At 45.0% G+C, this 27444-nt stretch overlaps 1 protein-coding gene across 1 annotated transcript in view; it reads left to right on the top strand.

Annotated features, from left to right (window-relative positions):
- The window catches only part of Bfsp2 (beaded filament structural protein 2), a 53794-nt gene extending 43697 nt beyond the window's left edge, over positions 1–10097 (top strand). Inside the window, exons 5-7 of the mRNA XM_036191800.1 lie at positions 2105–2236; positions 7741–7961; positions 9866–10097. Of these exons, the coding sequence (XP_036047693.1) occupies positions 2105–2236; positions 7741–7961; positions 9866–9869 (357 nt within the window). The 3' untranslated portion in view covers positions 9870–10097. The remainder of the gene's footprint in view (positions 1–2104; positions 2237–7740; positions 7962–9865) is intronic.
- Positions 10098–27444: the final 17347 nt, after the last annotated feature.

Raw genomic sequence — 27444 nt, 5'->3', positions numbered from 1 at the left:
TCTCATTTTACTAATGTTTCAGTCATCTTCTGTGTAAGCTGAACAAGGGTGTTTTATCAGTTCCTTTAGCAATCTAGAGCTCTGATTCCATGGACCCGGCACCCCTGGAGTGGGCAATACAGACACCCAAGCTCCATTGGGGGTCTCCTGCATCACAGCCTCCATTTTCAGATTCCCAGGTGATTCTAAAGTCCATGGATGTATTAAAATGAGGTGATCCGAGAAAATCTAAGGGAGGCCATCTCCAGTATCAAAGGTCTTCAGTCAGCAGGCTGGCAGAGACAGCTGTGTTAACAGGGCTGAAAGCATGCCGTGGGGATACAGCTGCCTCTGACTCTCACAGGCCATGTGACCATAAGTAAATCACTCCATTTCTGTGCCTCCATCTTCTTGTGTCAACTGAGGATAATAATGGCATGTGATTTCTCAAGGTTGTAAAGAGTCAATGAGATAATGGACTTAGAGTTATTCGCGGCCCAGAATAGGAGCCTAATGCATATTAACTACTCATAGTAATAGCAGCAGTAGCTGTATTCAACATACAGTGGATTTCACAAACTCGTTTGTTAGTAGTTACTACTTTTTTGTGGTACTGAGATCAAACCCAAGTATTGGCGAAATTATTAAGGCCACTCCATGTAGTTAAAAGGGAGGTTTATTTTGTGGGGTAACTTACAAATGAAGGGACAGGTTGCAGGATCTGGCAAAGGTATGGTGCAGTCCAGCGGTGTTCTCTGGAGAACTCTGCTTGGTCTACCTCCAGCGTCCAGGGTCCCAGAATCAAGAGAGACCTCTCCTCTCAATCCTGGGTCTTCCGCTTCCTCTCTCAGCCCTGCCTTGTGGGCGTGACCATTACCGAAGCCTCAATGGGGGTTGGAACTTCCAGGCCAATGCTGGGATGGCTACCCACTACACCCAAGACTTTTTACATTCTAGGCAAGTGCCTTCCCTTTGAGCTACAGTCCCAGTTATATATAAAAGCAATAGGATGGCTCAACAGGTGGTACTTCTGCCAAACTTGACCCTTCCAAGTTCAATTCCCCAGAGCTCACGTGATATAGGGTGAGAACTGTCTCCCAAAGATTAGTGTTCCTGCTACTGATAGGAGCATCTTGATGGGGGCTCCTTAAGCGAACAATTAGAATGGAAGATTCTGTGCATGCTTCTGTAAATATTCATGTGTGGCTCCAAATGGTATTTCAGGAAGCTAGGAACTTAGCAGAGAAAATAGAGGCTTCCTAGACCTCTCTGCCACAGCATTGGCTCAGAGACAACACATCAGAAGGCACTGGGGGGTGGGGGGAGAGGATGACCTCATTTTATCATCCACCAGCAGAGGACCTTCTCCCCCGAATGCATTGGGAGGAATCAGAACCCACCCATTCCACTCTAGCCAAAAGGTTCAGAACACAGCCCTCCCCCTTGAATTCACAATTGCAGCTGCACTGATTTGTACAGTGAAAAGGGGCAAGGGGCCAGAGAGCTAGCCCAGCAGGTGAAGGCTCTTGCCACCAAGCCTGATGACCTGAGTTCAGTCCCTGGAACCCACATGGTGGAAGGAGAACTGGCTCCTCTAGAGTATCCTCTGAGCACCACCTGAGCCACGACACGTGCGCACCCACGTGAACCATGGCATATCCCTTGTGCAAGCACATTTCTGCAATGCTCACATAACAGCGAAAATACCTTCACAGATCTCAGATGCTCTCCATGCCATTAATCAGTGCATGAAGTATTCCTGAAAGAAGGCATGAGAAACTGGAAACAGGAAAACTGTGTGATTAGAACATAGGGGAAAGGGGGACCTCCCACTGCTGTTGAGAGAGACAGGGAGACTAAACCCAGGGTCATATGCATGCTAAGCAAGTACTTTGCCACTGAGCTACAGCCTTTGCCAAGTCTTTAGTAAATCTTTTGAATGTTATTCTGGTTGTAGGCATCAAAGGTTCAAAACAACTTTTTGTATATGAACTGGTTAGCAGGTTTATAAAAAGGTAGATATTTTTTAGTCTGGTAGAGAGTCAGTTTAGAAGGGGCTGAGGAAGAAGGGTGGGTTCAGGATTTTAACTCATCCGTGCTCATCCTGAGTCCTGACTCTCCACAGCAACAGACAGAAGTGGTCCATGTATCCCAGACCCAAGAGGAAAAGCTGGCCGCTGCCCTCAGTGTAGAGTTACACGACACTTCATGCCAAGTCCAGAGTCTCCAGGCTGAGATGGAATCTTTACGGGCTCTGGTGAGTGTGCCAAAAAAAAAAAAAGGCCTTGGTGGTTTTTATGTTTAACTCTCAGCTGTCGGTTTGAAGTCTCACAGTTCATAGTTCGCAAAAGGGCTTCCTTCTCACAGGATGTGGTTTTGGCGCCTGAAGTGTCTTCTGACCTCTGAGGATCATCGGATACTGACTCAAACCTAACAAGTGTCATGGACACAGCAGGGCCTGTAGAAATATCCCCTACCTGCCACTGCTGGGGAATGTTGGCTGCTAACACTTGTGGCTGTCCCTTCTCAGCTGCCCTGCTTCTTCAAAGAATTGCCATCAGTCAAACAGAAGATCCCCAATGCAAGAAGTTAGGCCATGCCCCTGCCCCAGACAGTGACAGACTGGTGGTTTTGAAAACCCAGCCTACTAGCTTCAAAGTGGAAACAGCTGTACAGAGCTCTCCATAGAACCAGGCAGTAGCCAGTTTTCAGAGAGGCCATTTTCTTGCTTAGCACTCTCCTGCCCTGTCTCCTTTGCCTCAATCAATCCCTCTTTTCCTGAGAGTAACCCTGAGGATCCTTACCTCAACCTCAAACTAAGCTCAGACTCTCTGTGATTTGCAAGCAGGTGCCTTGCAACTAGCAATTATTAGTAATTAAAATAATTACAGTCAGCCCTCTGTATCCATGGTTTTTCCATCTGTGGATCCAATCAACCTTGGACTGGAAATATCCAGGAAAAGCATCACACCTGTTCCACACTTGTGCAGCCTTTATTTCTTACCCATGTTCCCTAAACAATAACCTAGTCATCATCTATATCGCTACGCATTGTACAACATAAATGTGATCTAGAGATACTTCACTGAGATTCAAGGAAATATGCAGGAGGATTGGGTAGGTTGTATGCACATATGATGTCATTTTCTGTAAGATATTTGCATCTACAGATTTAGATATCCATAGACATCTCAGACCTAACCCAATACAGCTCCTAAGATGACTGAATTAAGCTTCACCTTCTGGGTGGGGCTGAAGCCCTATTAGGATATCATGACATCTCCTTCATTGTTCTAACTACAAAACATTGTTGGAACATATGTGTGTGTTGGCATGCTTTTAAGTCTATATCACTCACAAGAACTCACCATGTTCCAGACGCTATACCAAGAGCTTTGGGGACACGAGACTAATTAGACATGGCCTATGCTCCCAGAGAATCAGTGACTTCTATAGAGGAATTGATGTCACCTTAAGAATCACAAGGCTCAGCATGTGAGGGAGTGACAAGTGGGGAGACCAGCTCCACTATGGGAGTCAGTATGTCTCTCTTTTTGGTGGGTATGGAGAAGGGCACAGTTTGGGAGCAGTCTAGAAGAACCCCACACACCATGAAGTCTACATCTGCCTCTGCTCTTCCTGTGAAATTGAGGAGTGTTTCTTAGGCTGTGATCTCTCTTCACTAGTCACATGACCCTCTAAACTTGTATTTTCTCATTTGTCTAGCAAGCATCTATTTTAGTCACCCTTTTGACCTGCTGTCTTGGTGGCTTAAGACAGCAGAATCATGTCCTCCATCGTCCTGTGATTTAGGCAGAGGTCAGCAGGGACAGCTCTTCCCTATTCCTCCTGAGGTCTTCTGGGGTTGGGACACCCACAAGGGGCTTCTTCAACTCACACAGGAGATGCCTCAATTGTGAATCTGTGTCCTGCTCTGAAACCTCTCCACAGAGCTAGCTTGGATTTCCTTGTACTATGGTGATGTTATTACTGCAGCTGGACTTCTCATGTGGAAGCTTGCTTCTCTTAAAGAGTGAGCATAAATCTACCAGCCCCCTGACCTCTTAGCTTTAGAGTTTCTGAACATCACATATATCTTACTCTATTGGTCAAAGTAACCACAAGAGCGGCAAGATCCAAGGAGCCCTGACTCTTAGCAAGGTCACCTTGAGAAGAACCATGTGGGATGGTGATAATTGTTGCAGCTGCCTTTGGAAATGTGATCTGTCCTAAGATCAGAATAGAACTGACCTCAGAAAGTCACTGGGACAACTAATTAGATAATGTATGTCAAGCCTTTTACAACATTCCTGACTCAGGCAAGCAGTCAACAAATGGCATCTATTATAATTTATCATGCAAAACCAGAACCTCTGACTCAGGAACCCCCAGTGGGCATCATCAGCCACCTGGTCACCTCACTTCAACCCCAGGCTCCTAACTGTTGGGAAATGGGAAATGGAAAAAGAACTCAGACACCAACCAGAAGACTTCAGGGAAATGGCATTCCACCTATGCTCATGACTCAAGATGGGCTAGCTTTGTCCCCTGAGTGCTCCAATAGATCAACATTCCCATTACTGTGCCTTACAGTCAAGATGAAGAACACAGATGGAGGATGGGGGAGGGCTAGTTCATGCAGCTATCCTGAGTCAAAACAACCCATGTGTACACAGTGCCATCTCTCTGGTAAGCCAGACAGCTTCGTTGGCCAGACTTCCGGCTCCCTTTGCCACTAGGGCACTGTTTGGATTGGAAGCCAGGCACCATTAGGCCTACTGAACTCTGTATTTAGTGGAATTCAAGCCCAGAATTTGAAAAAATAATTATTATCTTGCTTCTGGGGAAGTTTGCAATTCAAGAAAGTCCCTTCCAGTCTTCAGAGACCTGGAGGAATCAAGAGCCTCTGTGGTCTCAGAGTGTTACTGGTGCTGTCCATGTCCCTAGGGCTACAGAAGCTGCAGTAGGAGTTGGCCATAGATGCTCAGGCTCAAACATCTCTGAAGAACTAAGCATCCTTCTAGGATGTCAGGAGCTTGGCCCAACATGGTGCATGCCTTTAAACCCAGCACTTGGAAGGCAAGTAGATCTCTGTGATTTTGAGGTCAGCCTGGTCTACACAGTGAGTTCCAGGAAGGCCAGGACTACATGGTGAGACCCTGTCGGGACAGAGGGTGAAGAGTGAATGCCAGAGTGAAGATGCTAGACATGGACCATAAAGGTGGAACAGAAGGTCCATGGGACCTCTGCTAAGGGGTCTCATGAGTGCATCCTGGGACAGTATCCAAGTCAGCGAGGAAAACCCTCCAGACATGGGAGCTCACCTAGAATGTGGGGCAAAAACTGTAGACAGACAGTCCAAGCATGTCCCTGTGAAGTGCTCTCTAAATCACACATCCAGTGTCAACAACTCGCAAAGAGGACACGGGGTTAGAAGTCTGTTCAAGACAAAAATCTAACTCCTATATAAAACAAAAGAGAGAAAACCCAAGAGGTGGGAACAGATGATCCTTAGTCTAAGCCATTCCTGCATGTTCGCCAGACTCCACCAGTGAACTAGCAACCGGGGCCAGAGGCTGGTCTACACATAGTGAGCTCACACTGCTTCCTAAAAGGCACGAGGCTGGGCATCTGACTCAAGTTTCACATGTTCTGTGGAGCTAAGAAGATCCAGAGGCCGAGGAGATTGCTCCGTCAGTCAAGTGCTTGCCCTGAATTCCATCTCCAGAGCCTACATATGTAAAGGAAGGAGGAGGGAGGGAGAGAGAGAGGGAGGGAGGGAGAGAGGGAGAGAGGGAGGGAGAGAGAGAGAAGAAAGAGAGAGAGAGAGAGAGAGAGAGAGAGAGAGAGAGAGAGAGAGAGAGAGAGAAAAGCCAGGCATGGTGGTGTGCCCTTGTAATCACGGCACTGGGGAAGACAGGTCCAGACTACTTGTTGAGTTCCAGGTCAGAGAGAAACTTTGCCTCAAAGAGAAATGTGAACAGTGCCTGAAGAATAATGTCTGAGGTTGTCCTCTGATTCCACACACACATACATGTGTGTACACCCACACAGACATGTGTACCCACACACACATGAACACACATGCTTTAGCTAATATGATGACCTTTGCTTACCAGCACCACAAACAAGAATCTTCCACTTCAGCTACAGTAGTCAGAAGTCTGTTTTACAAAACATCACCTCGAGGGGTACAGTAAGTTAATTCATCAAGATTTGAGTGAATCCAACTTAGAAAAAAAAGATTCATTTTTATGTGTTACATCACCAGTTGTGGTAGGTAGCACTTGTGCTCAATCCGGGGACTTGGGAGGACGAAGCAGGCAGATCTCTGAGAGTTCAAGATCAGCCTGGTCTACATAGTGAGTTCCACAACAGCCAAAGCTATACAGTGAGATCCTGTCTTGGAGGAGGAGGAGGAGGAGGAGGAGGAGGAGGAGGAGGAGGAGGGGGAGGAGGAGGAGGAGGCAGGTACTGAGGCTGCAGAAATGGATAAATGACTCAGGAGTTAGGAGTGTATGCTACTCTGGCAGAAGACCCAGTTCAGTTTCTGAAACTCATGTCAGGTGACTTACCTGTCACTCCAGCTCTAGGAGATCATCTGACCTCCACAGGCACCTGCACTCACATGTATACACCATCACGTAGACACACATGAATTGATACATTAAAAATAATAAAAATTTGGCTGGAGGGTGGCTTAACAGTTAAGAGGACTTACTTCTCTTGCAGAGGACCCACTTCTGTTCCCAACACCCACAGGGCAGCTCACAGGGGAGCCAGTGCCTCATCCCACCTCTGTGGGATCCTGCACACATGTGATGGGCATATACTTAAACATGCACATACACATAAAATAAAATAAATAATAAATAATAATGAGATAAAAATCTTTTCAAAGCCAAATATTACAAGGCCACCATACCTGAAACTATTAAACATGGGCACACTGATGGCCAGTGCTAACTTTCAGGGCACAGTACACAGGAAGATGAGGAGAAATAGGTTTGCAGTCTAACTCAACGGTCCTCGACCTTCCTAATGCTGCAACCCTTTAATACAGTTCTTCATGGTGACCCCCAACTATAAGATTATTTTTGTTGCTACTTCATAGCTGTAATTTTGCTACTGTTATGAACCATAATGGAAATATCTTATATTCAGGATATTGGATATGCAACCCCTCCAGGGGTCTTAACCCCTTGGTTGAGAACCACTGGTAACTGCTGGGGAAAGAGAACAATAGGACAATAAATGTAACCATGTAGCAGGCGCCTTCACGCAGGCAACACATGGACCTGGGTCTGCACAGGCTCTTTCCTGGCACTGTGAGAACAGAGACAAGTTTCCTCTAAGTCTCGCCATCTTGGAGGACAGGCACATTCCTGTGGTGAGGTCAAAGACATGCATGTGCTTAAAGAGCCATGGAAACCCAAAGGAGCTCCTAACCCAACTTGTTTGTAATAAGGACTGAGGAGCACTGAAGAAGGCTTGCGAGAGAAGGCTTACCACAGGAAAATGCTGAGAGGTAAGGGTCAGAGACAGACATTTCGGCTCCCTCCTGCCCGTCCCCTTCTGCCCATCCAAAGAGTCAATGAGGCAGAGCTCTACCTTCTTATTCTTCCCTAGAGCCAGTAAGACTGATCTCTATCATTCTCCAGAGTTGACAACATCATTGTTCCAGAAAAACATGCGCAGAGCAAGTCAGTCATACATTTCCTAGCTGGAGGGCCCAGCCCAGTGACCTTCACTCTTTTGTAGAAACGAGGCCTAGAAAACACCTTGCATGATGCTAAGCATTGGCATGACATGGAGCTGCAGAACCTGGGTGCTGTGGTGGGCAGGCTGGAGGCAGAGCTGGCAGAGATCCGCTCGGAGACGGAGCAGCAACAGCAGGAGCGGGCACACCTGCTGGCATTCAAGAGCCAGCTGCAGAAGGATGTGGCATCCTACCATGCCCTGCTGGACAGAGAGGAGAACAAGTATGTCTTAGTTCTGCCTTATCTACAGGAAGAATATACATGGAGGATGGGGTGGGACTGGGAGGGTCCAGAGCAGGCTGAGAATACACAAAGCCCTGGGTTCAACCCCCAGCATTACATAAAACTGTTCATGATGACCCCACATGTCCCATTTCACTCAAGACCAGAAAGAGGGAAGAGGGAGTGGCAAAAGCCTTTTTCTTTAGTGACTCTTAATTTTTTTTTAATTGAGATTTTTATTTATTATTATTTTATGTGTATGGGTATTCTGCCTGCAAGCAAGTCCATGCACCACCTGTGTGCAGCACCCATGGAGATCAGAAAATAGGACTAGAGTTAAGACAGTTGTGAGCTGCCATACGGGTGCTGGGAATTGAACCCAGGTCCTCTGGAAGAGCAGCCGGAGCTCTCTAACTCCCAAGTGACCTCTCTAGCCCAACTCTCAAACATTTGGAGGAGGCTTCTTGTTGACTTTCTTTTATCTGACTGGCTTACCTGCCTACAAGGGATGCTGAGGAAACTGTTTCATTTGGACTCTGCAGAGGAGGCAAGCAAGGTGTCAGCAATGACAATGGGGTTGGCCAGCCATGTCTGCCAAAATCATACACACATACACACACACATGGCTTGTGAGCATATATGCATCCTCTCTAATCAATAGGCACATTCAGAGACATATGCATCAGTCTCGGGGCTTAGCATCATTGGAGAGACTTGCCAGAAACCCAAATCTTTATTTTTCTTCATTTTCTCTATCTTCACACCTCCCTCTGAGATCTCCTCTATAGCACACTGAATTAGGAATAGGACAGTAAGGGCTGGAGAGATGGCTGCTCTTCCAGAGGACTTGGGTTCAATTCCAAGAATCTACAAGGTGGCTCAAAACATCTATAAACTCCAGGCGGAGGAGATCGGACACTCTCTTCTGGCCTTAATGGGCACCAAGAATGCATATGATGCACAGACATATATGCACACAAAATACCCATACACAGTCAATCATTCATCAATCAATCAATCAATGATTTTTTTAATCAACTCTATGAGACAACTTAGGAGAGCTGGTGAGGTGGATCAGCAGGTAAAGGCATTCCTTACACAAGCCTAAGAGTCTGAGTTGAACCCCAGAATCTACATAAAGGTAGGAGAGAACTGACTCCATGAAAATGTCTTCTGGTTTCTATACACGTGCTATGGCATTCACACACACATGCAAGTACTAATAAATAAAAATAGAGTACAAAAGACAACTTAGGGGTCACATAGTCCATCTCAAGTGTGAATGGGAAGGCCCAAATGGAAGGGATTTGTCCATGGTCACACATGGAGGTTGAAGCAACTCTGGGTCCTGAGCCCAGAGAGCATAGCATCCCGTTTTGGGAAAGAATGACCAGAGCCACCTGCAAAGCTTCCAGCCCCTCCTTTTAAGTAGAAAACATCATCTCTCTCCCCCAAATGTCTTTTTGTCCAATTGCTTTCTGTGGAATGTGAAAGCCAGATGTTCCTAACAAAACTAAACCTTTCAGATTCCCATGCACATCTGAGTAAATATACAGTGACATTTTAACTAAACATGGAGGAGTGGGGGAGGTGGGGTGTAGTTCAAAAACATAAGCACCCACTGAGTGGCTGTTCTGCAGAGTCCAGCCCTAATCTCTGACTGCCTCCATTCCTTCCTGTGCCCACCAGAATTCCACAAATCCCCAGTTACTGATAGGACACATGTCCCAGAGTTCCGGAAAAGTCATTTGCCCAAAATCCATCAAACCACAAAATGAGGATTCGTACCTTGGCCCTGTCTTATTCCTAAAGCCAAATTCTTTCTCATAGCACAGCTTCCTTTCCCACAGCCCTTCCAGGTCTTCTGTCTCTCTTGCTTCTGATTCACCTGTGTTCCTTTTCAGCTGATGGGAAAAACAAAAATAACTTCCTTCTTCCACAAAGACAACTACCTTCTTCAGCAGCCCACCAGCAACGATGCTTGAGGAACTTCCGTTGCTGCTGGATCCCCTGGTTGACTCAGCTGGAGCTGGAAAGCTTCCTGGGAGTGGAGAGGGCCCTTCTGCTCTCATTTAGGTAGTCTGTAGTTTGAACAACCTAGGCCTCTCCAAATAAATGCTTTGTGTGCAGCTCCTAGTCGGCCATTTTGTTTTAACTTGATGTTGGTGCAGAGAGACAACGCCTTCTGTCTGCATATCTCAGGGACCCCTTGGGGATTTTCATTGGTATTTTGTGTGTGGGTGTGCATGCGTGTATTGTTGGTTCACAGGATGGAACCCGGGGCCTCATGCATGCTAATTATCTACACTCCCACTACACTACTCTCTCGTACTAAGGAACCAGTCTTGGATGTTTCTGGAAGGGCCCTCGACTGGAAACACCTGTCTCACCATTGCCGCAGGGTTTATCAACACACAAGCGCTGTTCACTCAAAAGCTCTGCTCTTGACGGGTACCCAGGTGAAACAAAAATGGACACACACACACTTTTGCTAGAACAGGGATTAGCCTGTTGCTTTATTGAACACACCATAATTACAGGCATCACAGGGCATTTCGACCTCGTGAATGACCTGTATACATATTTACACACACACACACACACACACACACGCACGCACGCACGCACGCACGCACGCACGTGCGCGCATCTCGTTTGCCCATGGCACAGCACCTCTCCATCAGTTTCAGCCTGTGGGAGACTAATTAGGTTGTGGTTGTTCACCCACTTGCAGCCTCAAAATTTCTTCTCAGGATCCTCATGCCAGCCCCGTCAAAGCTTGGGCCAGCCAAATATAGTTCATGCATCTGCTTCCTACGCAGGCAAGACTCTCCTGCCTTTAGATTAAAACTGAAACCACCACCTGTGTGCTACCACAGGCTCTCGGTGCTTCTGAAACCACACACCACTATACCACACCACCACAAACTTAAACACTTCTGTTTCCGTCACCTACCTGCTACACCGAATTAGACCAAGAACTGGAAGCTGAATCTTTGTCCCCTTTGTCACTGTGAGCTGCTCACCCCAAAAGAGGGATACATCCAGTGTAGGAACATTTGAAGACCTTGGTATGTAAAGTTCCAAAAAGACAAATAAACATTGTTTATCTTTACCCCCACCAAAAAAAAAACAAAAAACAAAAACAAAAAACAAAAACAAAACACACACCTTTACAAAGAAGCAAGCTGTCCTGTTGGAATTATAACAGATGGATTTCCCTGCTAGCCTGCAGGACCAAAGAAATTGAGTTCGTGAGTCTCCCAGAAGACCAGCCACTTAGACTTTGCACAGTATCTTTGCATAATTCAGATCATTGTCTAAAGTATAGAAATAGGCAAGACGCCACTTACGCTCCATTTCAGCAGAGCATCCACTTCCCCTGTAGCTGCACGCTACAGACTGCTCCTAATTGATCCACCTGGGTACAAGCCACTCAGGAAGACCGTGCAGCTAGCCCAACTATGTTGGATGCCGCAGGTACTGTGGTAGGTTGCTTTTCTTTCTTATTATCATTAATTATTGCCTCTAAGCCAAGATCTCAGTTCCCAACCTCAACACAGCCTGAGGCCTGGAAGGTGAGGACCCCATGCTTTTTTTTTTTTTTTTTTTTTTTTTCTGAAAAATCTGAAAGCCAGCCCAGCCACTGGAAGGTGGGGAGAGTTGATGTGCACAGCTCTCTCCCAGAAGCATACTGCGTGGGGCTGCACACTTCAGACACTTCTGCCCTGCAAGCTCAGAGAGCAGGTGCTGCAAGTCAGTTAGTTAATCGCCTTTTGGCAGGGAGAGCCATGACCGACTGCTGCTTCCAGTTCCCAGCACAGACGCCTGCTGCTTCTAATGAGGCTTCATTAGCAGGTATGAAAAGGCCCTGCTGGCCCCTGGATGCTGCCAGCTCCTTTTTGAAGTGAGGCTTCCTCTCGAAACATCATGGCACAATTACCCATTGGCAGTGGTTCCCTGACAGGTGGTGGGGGAGGCTGCTGCTGTGGTGACAAGCATTTATTCTGGAGTAGATGGGTGAAGGCCTTTGACTGGATCCTCCTAAGCATGGCGGAGCTCTCTCCACACCATGCAACTCTACTCCACTGGACTCTGGGTTTCCAGGCATGCACCCCTATGAGGTTGCTGGGACATCCATTGGCTTTGAGACTCCACATCCTTTGATAGCATTGTCCTTAAATTTTACTTCAAGGTTACTGGTAATGCTTTTGAGCATGCTCAAATGTTTTGATGGGTTTGGGGGATACCAATAAAAAAGAAGACCATTTCTGTCTGCCCTCATGGGTTGACAGTCTTGGTGGGGAATTCAGATGTACATGTAAAAGAGTCAGCAAAGCAAGGAACAAACAAAGCAAAGTGGCCCTTTACAGTTTGCAATTCCCGGGATTCATTTTGTCATCAGAGGCATGAAAATAGATATCCAGGTCTGACTTCAGTTGATTTCCAACAACAGGATTCAGTAAGTGTCATCCAGAACCACACTGGTCTTTGTTTGAATTGCCTACCCACATTCTTCAGTAAGCCCTTGGATTGATCATCTCACCTGTCTTGTTTGTTTGTTGGGAGGAGAGTGTCATGGTGCAGGTGGAGGTCAGAGGACAACTTTCAGAGGTTGGGTCTCTCCTCTGCCATGTTGCTCCTGGGGATCAAACTTGGGTCATCAGGCTTGGTGGCAAGGACCTTTACCTGCTGAGCCATCTTGCTGGCCCACTAGATTGCCTCTTAGAGGGAAAATACAGGATCTTATCAAAGGTTACCACTAGCAAACAAAAATGTAAGATGCCTGGCTTAATTCGTCACAAAACCAATTTGTTTTTAGCATAAGTATGCCCTACATATCATAGAATGTGTTTTTTGTTTGTTTGTTTTTTTAAAAAAACAGGGTCTCACTATGTATCCCTGGCCAGCCTAGAATTCACTATGTAGACCAGGCTGGCCTACAACTCACAAAGAGCCACTTGCCTCTCTCTGTCTTCAGACTGCTGTGATTAAAGGCATGCACTGCCACACCAGTGTTCTTTTTATTGTTGCTGTTGCTATTGGTTTGATTTGGTTTTGGTTTTTGACTCAGGGTCTCAAGTGACCCAGACTGCGGTCAAGCTTGCTATATAGCTGAGGATGACCTTGAACTCCTTCCTCCCTCCACCTGCCAAATAGTGAGATTATAAAGATGTATCACCACACTCAGTTTGCACAAGATAGTCTTTTTTCGGGGGGAGAGGGGTTCAAGACAGGGTTTCTCTGTGTGGCCCTGGCTCTCTTGGAATTCAACTCTATGGACCAGGCTGGCCTCAAACTAAGAGATCTGCCTGCCTCTGTTTCCTGAATGCTGGGACTAAAGGTGTGCACCACCAATGCCCACATACAAGATAGTATCTTAACAACAACAACAACAAAAATTATCTGAGAGTAGGGCCTGGAGAGACAGCCCAGTTGTTAAGAACATCCAGAGGACCCTAGTTCGGATCCATATAAGGTGGCTCTAACTCTATCTCCATGAGATCCAATGCTCCTAGCCTTCACGGTCACTCACACACATCAACACACACACACACACACACACACACACACACACACACACATACTTGTGGTTAAAATAAATATTTAAAAACTTATCTGATAGCCCTAAAGCTATCAGACAGAAATATTCCATGATTCATGCTCCCCACAAGGTTATCTGACCTCAAGTGACACATGAAAGGTTAGCTAGGATGTATCACCAGATAGCCCAACCCAGGAATTAGGGAAGGGGTCACTGAGACTCTGTGTTTGCCATTGAATCAGCTGGATGAGCAAAGCAGTAAAGCAAGCTATTTTCGAAGCCAGAAGCACTGGCTTAATTAGATCATATAGGCTGGTTCTTTTGAACAAAAGGTTGAGCAGGATCCCAGCATAGCCAGATCTGTGCAGTCAACAGAAAATGCAATTTTCCCTATCAGGCTCCAGAGGAAATGTTCTTTTCTCCTCTTCCTATGAGCGGAAGGGATTCACACCACGGGGAGTCAGGCTCTTTGCCTAATTCTCCATCCAACACGAAAGCCACGGTGCCTGTTTGGAGAGCCAGCTCTGCAAGGTGGACAGGTAGCAAATCAGTAACTTGCTCTGTCAGGGTGTGTGTGTGTGTGTGTGTGTGTGTGTTGCTGCAGCTGAAGTTCTCATTAATAAGCCAAACATGGGGGGGGGGGGGGATGAAGACAAAGCTGAAGCTGAACAGCCAGCCTGCCTTGGAAACCCAACAAGAAGACACTGGGAACAAGAGGTTGCAAACTTAGACACTCGGTAGTGCTTTGGGTGCTTTGAGAAGAGAACGAAACAAAGCCAACAGGAAATCCATAACCTAGCCGTGAATCGGGCTCCCTGTCATTTCACTTCCGGTGACCCAGAGAAGACATGATAAGCATATGGGGTACTAAGCTGTCCCGGGGAAGCAATGTTATAGATTTACATAGTTTGGGGAAATGAGGGTTAGCAGTTCACTGAGCAACCACCGTGCCAAGTTGTAGTTCCCCCGCCCAGATTAAATTATCTTCCTCCATAAAGATTTACCCAGCCCCCGGTACAGGTCTACACGTGTTAGGTACCAACAACACGGTATGAGCAGAATGCAGACCCGCCTTTACTCTAGCATGGTCCGACAGAAACAGAATGCAAGCACATGGATAACTTTAAATTCTCTAATAATTGAAGGGGTGGGGGAATTGAGCAGGTGAAATTAATTTTAGTCACATTTGAATGAATGCCATATATTTAAACTCCTATCATTTATGATATAATCAGTATTTTAATTATTTTTTAATCAATTTCCCATTAATTTTTTCCCAACTTCATATTTTTATTAATTATTTGGGAATTTCATACAATGTACACCAGTGGAGGTATTTTCTTGGTACAAAATCTTCAAATCTGGCTTGCAGCCTTACATCCTATCTCAATTTTGGTACTGAATCCTTCCCAGAATTACTTTTACTTGGGGAAAAACAATGTACATATTCAAGTTGTTCCAGGAATATTTCAAAGCTCAACTCGGAATCCCAAACTTGTTTTCTTTTCTATCTTCACATCTATATTGACATAAATGGTGGCTGGAGAGATGGCTCAGAAGTTAAGAGCATTTGCTGCTCTTACAGAGAATTCAAGTTCAGGTCTCAGCATCCATATCAGGCAGTTTACAGCCATCTGCAACTCCAGCTCTAGGAGATCTGATGCCTCTTGCTTCTCCCAAGAAGCACCTGATCTCACATGCAATATCCACATGGGAATACACACACCTACACATAATTTAAAATAATAAAAATAAATCTTTAAAATTAAAATTTTCCAGGTTGGGGATTTAGCTCAGTGGTAGAGTGCTTGCCTAGCAAGCGCAAAGCCCTGAGTTCGAGCCTCAGCTCAAAAATAAATAAATAAATATAAAAATAAAAATATAAATAAAATAAAATTTTCCATAACCACTTCACCTGTTTGGACAGAGTTCATCTGACTTTGAAGCAAAGGAATATTCTGTTATGGAAAAATTAACTATTTAAAGATGTATTACATTTGTTTATGCTGTGGAATATTACTTTAATTGTGTAAAGGTGTGTTACATTTTTGTTTATGCTGCATTTGTTTAATTATGTAAAGATGTGTTGCTGTTTCACCTTGCCTGCCTAAGGCACCTATTAGGTCTAATAAAAAGCTGAACAGTGCCAGGCAGTGGTGGCGCACGCCTTTAATCCCAGCACTTGGGAGGCAGAGGCAAGCAGATCTCTGTGAGTTTGAGGCCAGCCTGGGCTATAGAGTGAGTTCCAGGACAGGCTCCAAAGCTACACAGAGAAACCTTGTCTTAAAAAAAAAAAAAAAAAAAAAAAGGCTGAACAGCCAATAGCAGGCAGGAGAGTGATAGACAGGGCTGGCAGGCAGAGAAAATAAATAGGAGAAGAGATCTAGGCTCAAGAAGAATGAAAGAAGGAGAAGAGAACAAGGGAGAAAGAGGAGACATCCAGGGCCAGGCAGCCAGGCAGCTGACAGACAGACAGACATGGAAGAAGCAGGAAAAGTAAGTTATAGAGAGAAGAAAGGTAAAAAGTCCCAAGACAAAATGTAGATGAAGAGAAACAAGATAATTTAAGTTATAAGAGCTAGCAAGAAATAAGAGCTAAGATAAGGTCGAACATCATCACCAATGAGAAGTCTCCGTGTCATTTGGGAGCTGGTTAGTAGCCCAAAAGAAAGCCTGGTACAATATTCGCTCCAAGTTCAATAAATTCATTGATTCTTGTGTCCAATGTTATTAACATTGACCTCCTGGACTGAGATGCAGAATATTAAGTTTTCCCTAGTGTCAGACTCACTGCCAGTCATTCCAGCCCATCTCGAAATACCAACTGTACCCTCCCTCAGCACTATCCCAGTTGAAAGACGGCACAGGATTTGAGGATGGCCAGGTAGACACGAAGCACAGAGTGATTGCATTATTGAAAATCACCTCTCCATTTTCAATACGAACAAAGTGTTCTCAGGTGTTCTCATTCATTTTAATAGCACTTCAGTTTTAAAATCAAAGTTCAACTAAACGCAAATTAAGTGATGTTTAAGATTTAGTTCCTCTGTCTCTCAAGCAATCATTTCAAGAGCTCAGTAACTACATGTGACTTGTGGCTACCACATTTGGTGATGCAAATACAAGCTGAATAGAGGGTGAGCTGGACAGTGGTTTTAAAGGGCTTGATTAGCATATTGGCATATTGAAGTCATACGTGTAGGGTTATTTGTGCAAAGTCTCACATGAAACTCCTGGCCATGGACTTCCTACTTAGTTCAGACAGTCCTCTCCCACCCCACTTCCACTAACCAGCTCTTTTGGAGGGAGTTCTCCCAACGGGGGGCTCTTGAGGCACCCATGACATAGCTCTTCCTTATCACACAATGCCTCCCCTTAATCTCCTAACTATGCAAGGTCTGGGAGGTGTGAACCAAGTCAACCAAAGCAAAAGAGGTTGGGCTGAGCCAGTGGTGGTGCGCACCTGTAATCCCTGCACTCGGGAGGCAGAGGCAGACGGATCTCTGTGAGTTCGAGGCCAGCCTGGTCTACAGAGAGAGTTCCAGGACAGTAGGGGCTACACAGAGAAACCCTGTCTCCAAAAAAAATGAAACAAAAACACAGGAGAGAGATTGGTTTGACTCCACATTGAGCCTCATTCAGCTGAACCCGTCTACCATTTCTTTCTTTCCCTGATGCTGACCATCTCCCCAAGCATCTGTTAGTCTGGCTTCATAAGGACTTGGTCAGATAGGAAACCCCACCTTTGGGGCTGAAATATGTGTGTGTGTGTGTGTGTGTGTGTGTGTGTGTGTATACATATATTTGTATGTATATATACATATATGTGTGTATATACATACATACATATGTATGTATATTTCATTCACATAATCATGAAAACAAAGTACCAATACTGTAATATATGTGTGTATACATATATGTATCTGCATGTACATGTATATGTATATATATATATTAGATGTATGTGTGTGTATTTATATGTGTATATGTATATATTAGGGATTGAACCAAGAGTGCCTTGCACATGCTAAGCAAATATTCTACCACTGAACTATACCCCAATCCCCTTTATTTTTATTTTTATTTTGAGACCTATGTTGCCTAGGCTGGCCTTGAACTTACTCTGTAGCCCAGGTAGGCCTTTAACTTGTGATCTTCTTGCGTTGACCTCCTAAGTAGCTGGGATTGCAGGTCTATGCCCAGGCATGACTTGGGCTGAATTCTTGTTCCTTCCTCAATCCAGTGAAAAATCAAAGCCAATAACCAGGATCTGCTTGCATGGTCACAAACATTCCCTGAGTTTTAATGCACTCCCTACTGCTAGACAAGGTAGTACATGCCTTTAATTCCAGCATGCCAGAGGCAGAGACAGGTAGATCTCTGTGACTTTGAGGCTAGCCTGGTTTATATTACTAGTTCCAGGCTCATTAAGGCTACCTAGTGAGACTCTACCTAAAGAAAAAAAGGAAGAAAGAAAGAGAGAAAAAGAAACTCCCTACCAGTAACAGTTAGGGAGTGTGGTGGTTTGAATAAGAATGGCCCCCAGAGGCTCCTATAGAGTGGAATGCTTGGTCACCAGGGAGTGGCACTGTTGGGAGGTGTCGTCATGTTGGAGTAGGTGTAACCTTTTTGGAAGAAGTGTGTCACTGGAGGGTGGACTTAGAGATTTCAAATACTCAAGCCAGGCCCAGTGTTCCTACTGACTCACAATCTGGATGTAGAACTCTCAGCTACTTCTCCAGTACCATGTATTCCTACATGCCGCCATGCTTCCTGCCATGATGATAATGGGCTAAACCTCTGAAACTGTAAGCCAGCTACTATTAAATGTTTTCCTTTAAAACAACTGCCATCCAGTTTCTCAGAAAATTGAAAATCAGTTTATCTCAGTACTCAGTGATACCGCTCTTGGGCATATACCCAAAGGATGCTGAATCATACCACAAGGACACTTGCTCAACTATGTTCATGGCAGCATTATTCATAATAGCCAGAACCTGGAAACAACCTAGATGCCCCTCAACTGAAGAATGGATAAAGAAAATGTGGTACATTTACACAATGGAGTATTAGTCAGAGGTTAAAAAAAAAAAAATGACATCATTTAATTTGCAGGCAATTGGATGGAACTAGAAAAAAAATCATCCTGAGTGAGATAATCCAGACCCAGAAAGACAAACATAGCATGTACTCACTCATAATTTGATAGTAGATGTGGTGCAAAGGATAACCCCAGAAAAGCTAGGTAATAAGGAGGATCCTAAGAGGGATGCATGGATCACTTTGGGAAGGGGAAATAGATGAGATCTCCTGGGTAAACTGGGGCGGGGGGGGGAATAAAAGGGAGGGTGGGGGAATGGGAACATGAGAAAAAAAACGAGATGGTTAAGTTGAGGGAGGAATGGAGAGGGAGAGCAATTAAAGAGATATCTTGATAGAAGGGGCGACTATGGAATTAGGGGAAAACCTGGTGCCAGGGAAATTCCCAGAAATCCACAAGGACGACCCCAGCTAAGGCTCCTAGAAATAGTGGAGAGGGTGCCTGAACTGGCCTTCTCCTGTAATCAGATTGATGACTACCCTAATTGTCATCATAGAGGCTTCATCCAGTAACTGATGTAAGCAGATGCAGAGATCCACAGCCAAGCACTGGGCAAGCTCTGGGAGTCCAGTTGAAGAGAGGGAGGGGGGATTATATGAGCAAGGAGTGGGTAGGTCAAGATCACGAAGGGTAAAACCACAGAGACAGATGACCTGAACTTATGGGACCTAGGCCCTCTGTATGTGGGTGACAGTTGTGTAGCTTAGTCTTTTTGTGAGACCCCTAGCAGTGGGACCAGCATCTGTCCCTGGTGCATGAGCTGGCTTTTTGGAACCTATTCCCCATGCTAGGTTGCTAGGTTGACTCACTCAGCCTTGATGCCGTGGGGAGGAGCTTGGTCCTGCCTCAACTTGATATGCCATGTTTTGTTGACTCCCTTGGGAGGCCTTACCCTTTCTGAGGAGTGGATAGGGGCAGGGTGTGTGGGTAGAAAGGAGGTAGGAGGAGAAGAGGGAGAGGAAACTGTGGTTGGTATGTAAAGTAAATTTTTTAAATTTAATTTTTCGAAAGTTGCCATGATCACGGTGTCTCTTCACAGCACTAGAACACTGACTAACCGTAAGCAACAATGTAAGTAAATTGGTTGCAACAACTCTGGGTTTGGTCCCAGATTTTGGCACCAAAATGTGAGTTTTGCAACTCTGGGAAAGGTGTCCTGACTACCTGGGGAGTCAGGCAACACCTTGAGCTGCTTAGGACAGCTCTGACAGCTGAAGTTGCAAGGAGGCAGTTCAGCCCTAGAGGGTGAGGTAAAGCCAGGACACCTCAAGCTGCTTAGAACAACAGCTTTGCCCTGAAGCTGTCCTGGACACCTGGAGCTCTTTAGCACAGCTCTGACTGCTGGGAGGGAAATTTTTCTGACTTCTTGGGAAAGTCAGGCCTGGAACTGCTTCAGCAGGGGAGGGTATCCTGACTGTTCAGGAAAGTCAGGGATGTACCTGGTGTGATGGGGGATGGTCTCCCCGCAGGACTCAACCTCCACTTAAGGGGGCTTCCTAGCAGAGCTCAGCTTCTCCAGCCTAAGATGTTGCTTCTTTTGCTTCACTCTGCAAAAGGGGAAACCCCTGCAAAAATGTAGCAATCTCCTCCAGCTCCGGAGAACAGTGTTACTTTTCAGCTCTCTCTTGCTCTGTACACTGAGGGACGTCTCAGCAAGGATCTTCTCTACGCCAGTGAATGAAGATCCTCACACCCAAAATCTTTTGAGAAAGAGATTTATTTGGGAAGGAGGAATCCAGGAGAGTGGCGGCCTCTACCAGGGTGGAGAGAACAGCCTTTTTTCTAACTGACCCAGCAGGGGCGGTTTACACAGGATGTCTTGGGGGTGGAATCAACCAGGGGTTGACTTGGCGCCTAGTTTTCTACTGTCCTGCACTGTGATTGGTTGGTTTCACAACCAGGGGCAGAAATGGCTCTGATCTGACTTAGCCAAACTATAAGTCTTTCACTGGCCTTATCTGAGCCATCTTTCCCTAGTTCTGGGCTCCAGGGTCAGGGTGGGTTTCTTTAGCCAGCCCTTTCTCCCTACACTAACACAGAGAGCTAATATCCCCAGAATATAAGATTTCTAGAGAACAGTATTGTCTAAACTACAAGCAAGCTTGCAGGTCTCACCTGGTCCCAGGCTGAATGCAGACTTCCCCTGACTGACTTCTCGTGGTTTGATTAAGATTTGTACTTTACAGCAATATGAAAGTCATACAAATTCAATGGAAACTGTATTTATATTTTAAACTTTTATCTTTTCCCTGGCTAGCAAAATGTGGCAAGATTGTTTTCCCCAATGATGGGCCAAGACAGCAAGCCATAGCTCGAATCAGATACTTGGTTATAAGGGTAAAGCACCAGGGTCACATAGTTTACTGTGCTGCTGAACTATGATAGTCCATAGATTATGTTAACCCATGCATTTTCACCCATGATATTCTCAGCAAGGATGCATTTGATGGAATATAACTTCATCTTAGGGCAAGGAGAATCTGGGCCTTATGATATAATATGTTCATGGAACATGAGGCATCAGTGTTTATAGGATGTACCACTGTTGGATGTGTCACCAGAAATAAAACCACTTCCAGATAGAAGTCTAGTGAACCCTATCATGTATGTCCAACCTTTTGACATTGGATCATGACATTGTCATCTATAAAGGTTATGCCTGAAAAACAAACAAACAAACAAACAAACAAACAAAAAACCCAAAAACCTTCAGAATTGAATGACCAAAAGAATGCACACCCAAAAAAAGCCTCAATGTCTTAATTAAGTTTTCAGTTGTGTGTTGGGGTGACATTTGTAGCTATCCTGGGGCTCATGTGTCTGTGGGCCACAGGTTGGATGTGCCCATCTACAAAGATACTCAAAGCCTCTGTGTAGGGATAAATGAGAAAGCTACAGAAGTGAAGGAACAAAGTATAGCAGAAACAGCCAGAGAAGCTTCAGGGCTCAATTTTGCCACTGGAAGAAAATATATCCCCCTGATAACTTGAACCCTAGTTAAGGTTTCTATTGCTGGGAAAAATACCATGACCAAGAGCACTGTGGTGAGGAGAGGGCTTATTTCAGCTTAGACTTGTAGTTCATCATGAATGCATATGGGGCAGGAACCCAGAAGCAGGAACTGATGCAGAGGCCATGGAAGAACACTGCTTACTGGCTTGCCTCTCATGGCTATCTCAGTTTGCTTTCTTATCCACCCCAGGACCACCTGGCCAAGGACCACTAGGCCCCATTATATCAATCATCAATCAAGAAAACGCCCCATGAGTTTGCCTACAGCCCAATAGGGCATTTTCTCAATTGAGATTCCCACTTCTCAGATGACTATAGCTTCTGTCAGATTGACAAAAAACAAAACAAAACAAACAAACAAACAAAAAAACCTAACCCACACAAACCCAAAACTGGTTCTCATACACACTTGTGATGTTATCTGTGCAATCATGAAAAAGGAAAAAAGAGAAGGAGGAGGAGGAGGAAGAAACAGCAGCAGTGGAAAGAGAATTTAAAATAGCCTGATGTTAACTGAGCATTGTGGCACATGACTATAATCTCAGTACTTGACAAGTAGGAGCAAGAGCATCAGGAATTCAAGGTCAGCGTCTCAGTTTGGGTTTCTATTGTTATGAAGAGACACCATGACCTCAGCAGCTCTTATAAAGGAAAGCATTTAATTAGGGCTGGTTTACAGTTCCAGAGGCAGACATGGTGTTGGAGAAGAGCTGATAGTTCTACATCTGAATCTGCAGGTAACAGGAAGAGAGAGTGCACCACTAGGCCTGGTTTGAGCTTCTGGAACCTCAAAGCCCACCCCCCAGTGACACACTTCCTCCAACAAGGCCACACCTACTCCAACAAGGCCACACCTCCTAACAGTCCAGCTCCTTATGGGGTCCACAGTCAGCCTAGGCTATATATTGAGTTTCAGTCCAACCTGGGGTATATGAGGCCCTGTCTCAAAAAAAAAAAAAAAAAAAAAAAGAACACAGGAAAAGTAGTCTCACATTGTTGAGTTCCCAGACAGGGGACAAGCCCAAAGCTTATATAACTTGGGACACTGGTTGTTGGTGGTTTTTTGTTTCATTTTGTTTTGTTTTGTTTTGTTTTATTAAGGGCCCATTAGTGGCTCAGCTGGTAATGGCACTTGCTGCCAAGACTAGCAACCTGAGTTCGCCCTCTGGGATTCACATGACGAAAGGAGAAAACTGACTCCTACGAAGGTCCACTGACTTCCACAAGCACACTGTGTCATGCCCAACCACCAGCACACATACAAAGTAAATAAATAAATGTATTTTTTTAAAAAAAGGAATACAAACTATCTTGTTTTTAATACTTTGACAAATATATGATCTCAGGAGGCTGGAACTTAGGACTCCAAGTCACCATGCAAGGGAGAGTCTCTGAGGTGTTTGGAACCTAGTAGGGGAGACTCAATGCCAGCATGAGCCATCAAAACCTCCTGTCTGGCTGCCAGGCTGCCAGGCCCCCTTCCACACCAATCACAGTCATTAAAGGGTGCAATTTGAACCATTCACAGCCCTGCCCCTTAGCACCAGTCACAGTGGTGTCTTTACCAAAGGTAGAGCTCCCAGTCTGGCCGAGGTAGAAATGGTTTATTATGATTGTAAAATGCGGCACATAGACTGTTTCCAACAGCCCTGACTGAGACTGTACCTTCAACTGCCAGGGAAATTAGCTGCTGTCTTTTTTTGTTTGTTTGTTTTTGTTGGGTTTTTTTGTTTGTTTGTTTTAAGATTCATTTATTTATTATGTATACAGCATGTATGACTGCAGGCCAGCATGGGCACCAGATGTCATTACAGAAGGTTGTGAGCCACCATGTGGTTGCTGGGAATTGAACTCAGGACCTCTGAAAGAGCAGTCATTGCTCTTAACCTCTGAGCCATCTCTCCAGCCCCAGCTGCTGTCTTTTGCATAAGTGTGTCAAGGTGTCTATGGAATGTTCAAAAGAGTTGGTGCTAGCATAAGGGTAGTCAACTGCCTGTTAGACTACTAGTCCTTTTGCTGGAGACAGCCCAGGTAGAGAGAGAGAATTCAGTAGCTGCTAATTAGGGAGTCAAATGACCAGGTCCCCAGCGTCTTTGCTTAAAGGAAAATGCATATCAGAAAATACTTTAATATAAATTTGTGTTTATAACATAGAACATATACTTAACACTAACTGAATTTAACAATGTTCCTATGGTACATTACACCTATCCAGTATCCAGGGAGAGGTGGTGCCCTGTTCTATCTCAAGAAAGGAGAAATGATGCATCAAATACATTGTCTGGGAAAGGGTGATGCTAAGCTGCTCGGTAAGCTTTGTCTACCTCTCCTGCAGCCCATCCGTGGCTTATGTTTACCCCTTGATGTAAGCTTCATCTTTTGCAGACACACTGACTAAATCTCTTCATCCTTTGTGTGACTGCCCTCCAAATATCTGAAGTTGTGTATTATAATTTCAAATTGAAACAGCCCTTAGCTCATTGTGATGTATTTGTTCAATAAATGTTTTATTGAATTCTTAAGGAAAAGAAAAAAAAAAGGACATACTCATATTGGATTAGGGCCCAGCCCACTCAGGAGGCCAGATTTTTTTTAAAAATCATGGGTCCAGAAGTATATTTTCCAAGGTTAAAAAAAAAATCAAAATACAGTGTTTTAATTTTATTTTCCCCCCAGGTTAAATTTAAGTGGAGTTAAACTAAAACAGGTTTAAAAGGATTATGTGCAGTACAAGCCTAGTCATAGGTAGTGATTTCTATCTTTAAAAAATTTACTCTTTATTTTTAAGTGTGTGTGTATGTGAGAGAGAGTGAGAGAGCGCAATCGCATATGTGCACTTGTCCCCCCCTCCCTCCCTCCTCCCTTCCTCTCCCTCCCTTCTCCCTTCCTCTCCCCCCTCCTTCCCTCCTCCCTTCCTCTCCCTCCCTCCCTCCTCCCTTCCTCTCCCTCCTTCCTCCCTTCCTCTCCCTCCCTCCCTCCTCCCTCCTCCCTCCCTCCTCCCTCCTCTGGTACTGGGTGTTGAACCTAGTGTTCTGTCCGGCAGCTACACCCCAGAATAAATACTCTTTTTTCAACATTCCTTCTTGCTCACTCAGGGCCATAGACAGAGGCAGAGAAAACAATCACCAAATGTGCTCACAGGTGATTTCTGGGTGGTGAGATTTATTTGTTTATTTATTTTGCATGTGGGTGTGGTTATTTTCACCTGGGCAGGCGGTGCACTTGTGGAGGCCAGAGGTTGATGATGGCTGTCTTCTCATATTACTCTTTCTTTCCCTTAGCTGTCTCCCAGGGAGAGTTCTCCCTTGGGTGGGTGCTAAGTAATGCCTACCCACCTCCTCATAAGGTCCCAGTGACAAACCAAAGTTCACCCTGGAGAACCAATGACTCTATTGGGTTGACTTTCAGAGCACAAGGAAGTTACTCACATAAGCTGCTGGCTGGAGGGGCTTCTGCTCAGAGGACAGTTCTGTAGGCACCACGGGGTCTCCTACAGAACCCGGAGTTTACTGATTGGGTAGGCTGGTGGGCTAGCAAGCCTCTGGAATCTGCCCATCTCCTCCTCCCCAGCACCGGTGTTACAGATGTGTGCTGCTGTGTTGAACTTTTGATGTGGGTGCTGAGGATCCAAGCTTAGGTCCTCTGGCTTGGACTTTTCACACTGTGCCATCTCCTCAGCCCCTCAGTGAGATTTTTCAGTAATTGATTCTTTATTACTAATTTTTTCAGTGTAACAAGATTTCTATAATGAGCAGGGTTTTTGAAAACATTTTTATTTTTAAATCATTTCAGAAGTTCAGAAAATTTCCAAGAATAGTTCAAAGAATCCTCATATGGCTTTTATGTGGATTTTCTCAAATAGAAGCATTTTATCATACTTACACTATCGTTCTTTGCATCTCCCTTCTCTCTTTCCCCTTGAGCTGTTGAGACACAGACTGTACTTACAATGTTCTTTCCATCCCCAAGCACCTCAGGTACTTTTTCTAAAAGCAAGGAAGCAGGTGTAGAATAAATCACATGAGGTGTTAATAGTGTCCCCAGATGGGGGACAATGGGGTCACTCTTAACTACCTCTAGACATGTGTGGCTGATGGGAAGGGTTCATTTCCAGACATATTGAAGATGGAGCTGTCCTAGGCCCTCTGGACACTGTGATGACCCTGGGTGTGATTCCTGGTCAGCCAGTGGTGAAGGTGCAGGGAGGGATGGTAGAATAAATTGCTGTGGATATTGCTCTGTACAAATAAAATGCTGTTTGGCCAGTGACTAGGCAGGAAGTATAGGCGGGACAAGAGAGAAGAGGATTCTGGGAAGTAGAAGGCTGGGGGGAGACACTGCCAGCCGCCGCCATGAGAAGCAACATGTAAAGACACTGGTAAGCCACAAGCCATGTGGCAAAGTATAGACTAACAGAAATGGGTAAATTTAAGACAGAAGAAGTAGATAACAAGAAGCCTGCCACAGCCAAACAGTTTGTAAACAATGTAAGTTTCTATGTGTTTACTTGGTTGGGTCTGAGCGACTGTGGGACTGGCGGGTAAGAGATATTTGTCCTAACTGGGCCAGGCAGGAAAACTCTAACTACAATAAATACCCTGACATCACTCTCTTTTCTCTTCCAGCTTCTGCCCATACAAGTGCACACACTGGCACAGAGTGAAGAAAGGGACATTCTTCTTGTAGGGGAAAGCCCCTCCCTCTGAAAAATGTGATAGAAACAATCAACTGGAAAATCAACATGTGTTAACTGTCATGGTAAAGATCAGTTCAGCCAAAGATCACCAACGGACGTGCCAATGCTAGACCTGGAGAGCAAAGACCTGAAGTGTTGGGGCTGGGGTGGGGGGACTGTTCAGTCAGTAAGTGCTTGCCGCACAAGGATGAGGACCTGGGTTTGATCTCTTAGAGGCTGTTGGAAAAAACCAGGCATGATGACATGCATTTGTGATCCTCAGTGCTGGGGAGATGGAGACAGCTAGATCCCTTCAGCTCACTGGCCAGCTTAGTCAAATTGATGACCCTAAGTCAATGAAGGACCCTGCTTCAAAAACCAAGGTGGATAGCTTCCAAGGAACAATACTCAAAGTTGCCTTCTGGCCTACACACACACACACACACACACACACACACACACACACACACACAGAGAGAGAGAGAGAGAGAGAGAGAGAGAGAGAGAGAGAGAGAGAGAGAGAGTTTAAGGAGTAATAATACTTACATAGATTCTTATTAATTCCTAAGGGGTGTAGTGGTATTTGCTCCGCTTATGACCTTGGGCAGTGCTTCCTGCCCCTACGTGACCTCTTATAAGGGGTTGGAGAAAGGTCACATGCCTTTCTTCCTGCTCCTGCTTTTGAAGTGGATTTGCTCTTGGTCAGATCAGAGGACAACTTCTGCTGTCTACTTCATTCTGTAATTGTGAATGTATTTCCTCAATTTATAGCTTAATAAATTCTGTTACCCATTTAACAGACTCATGTGGATTGATCATAATAAAGGGGAATCAGTAACTTGAGTGGAAACACTGGGCACCCTCCCCCCCCACTAAATATCAAAGTTAACATCAGCACAGTGGGACATATTGGTGTCATGTGCCTCCTGATCCATTTTACAATATTCCAAGCAAAAATACACGGTCTGTATCTAATCCAAGGCAGTGTTTGAGGAATCTAGGTAGAGGGACATTCTGTAAAACAGAGTGGTCTGGTGTAGGTTGTTCAATTGTGTTTCAAATATACATTGAAGTCCTAATTCAAGAAATGTGACTTGATTTAGAAACAAGGACACTGTAGTTATAATTAGCTGAGATGAGCTCCTGA

Source organism: Onychomys torridus, chromosome 7 (genome assembly GCF_903995425.1).
Source record: "Onychomys torridus chromosome 7, mOncTor1.1, whole genome shotgun sequence".
Classification (NCBI taxonomy): Eukaryota; Metazoa; Chordata; class Mammalia; order Rodentia; family Cricetidae; genus Onychomys; species Onychomys torridus.
Note: the sequence above shows the minus strand (reverse complement) of the source record. Positions and strands in the feature narration are given on the sequence as shown.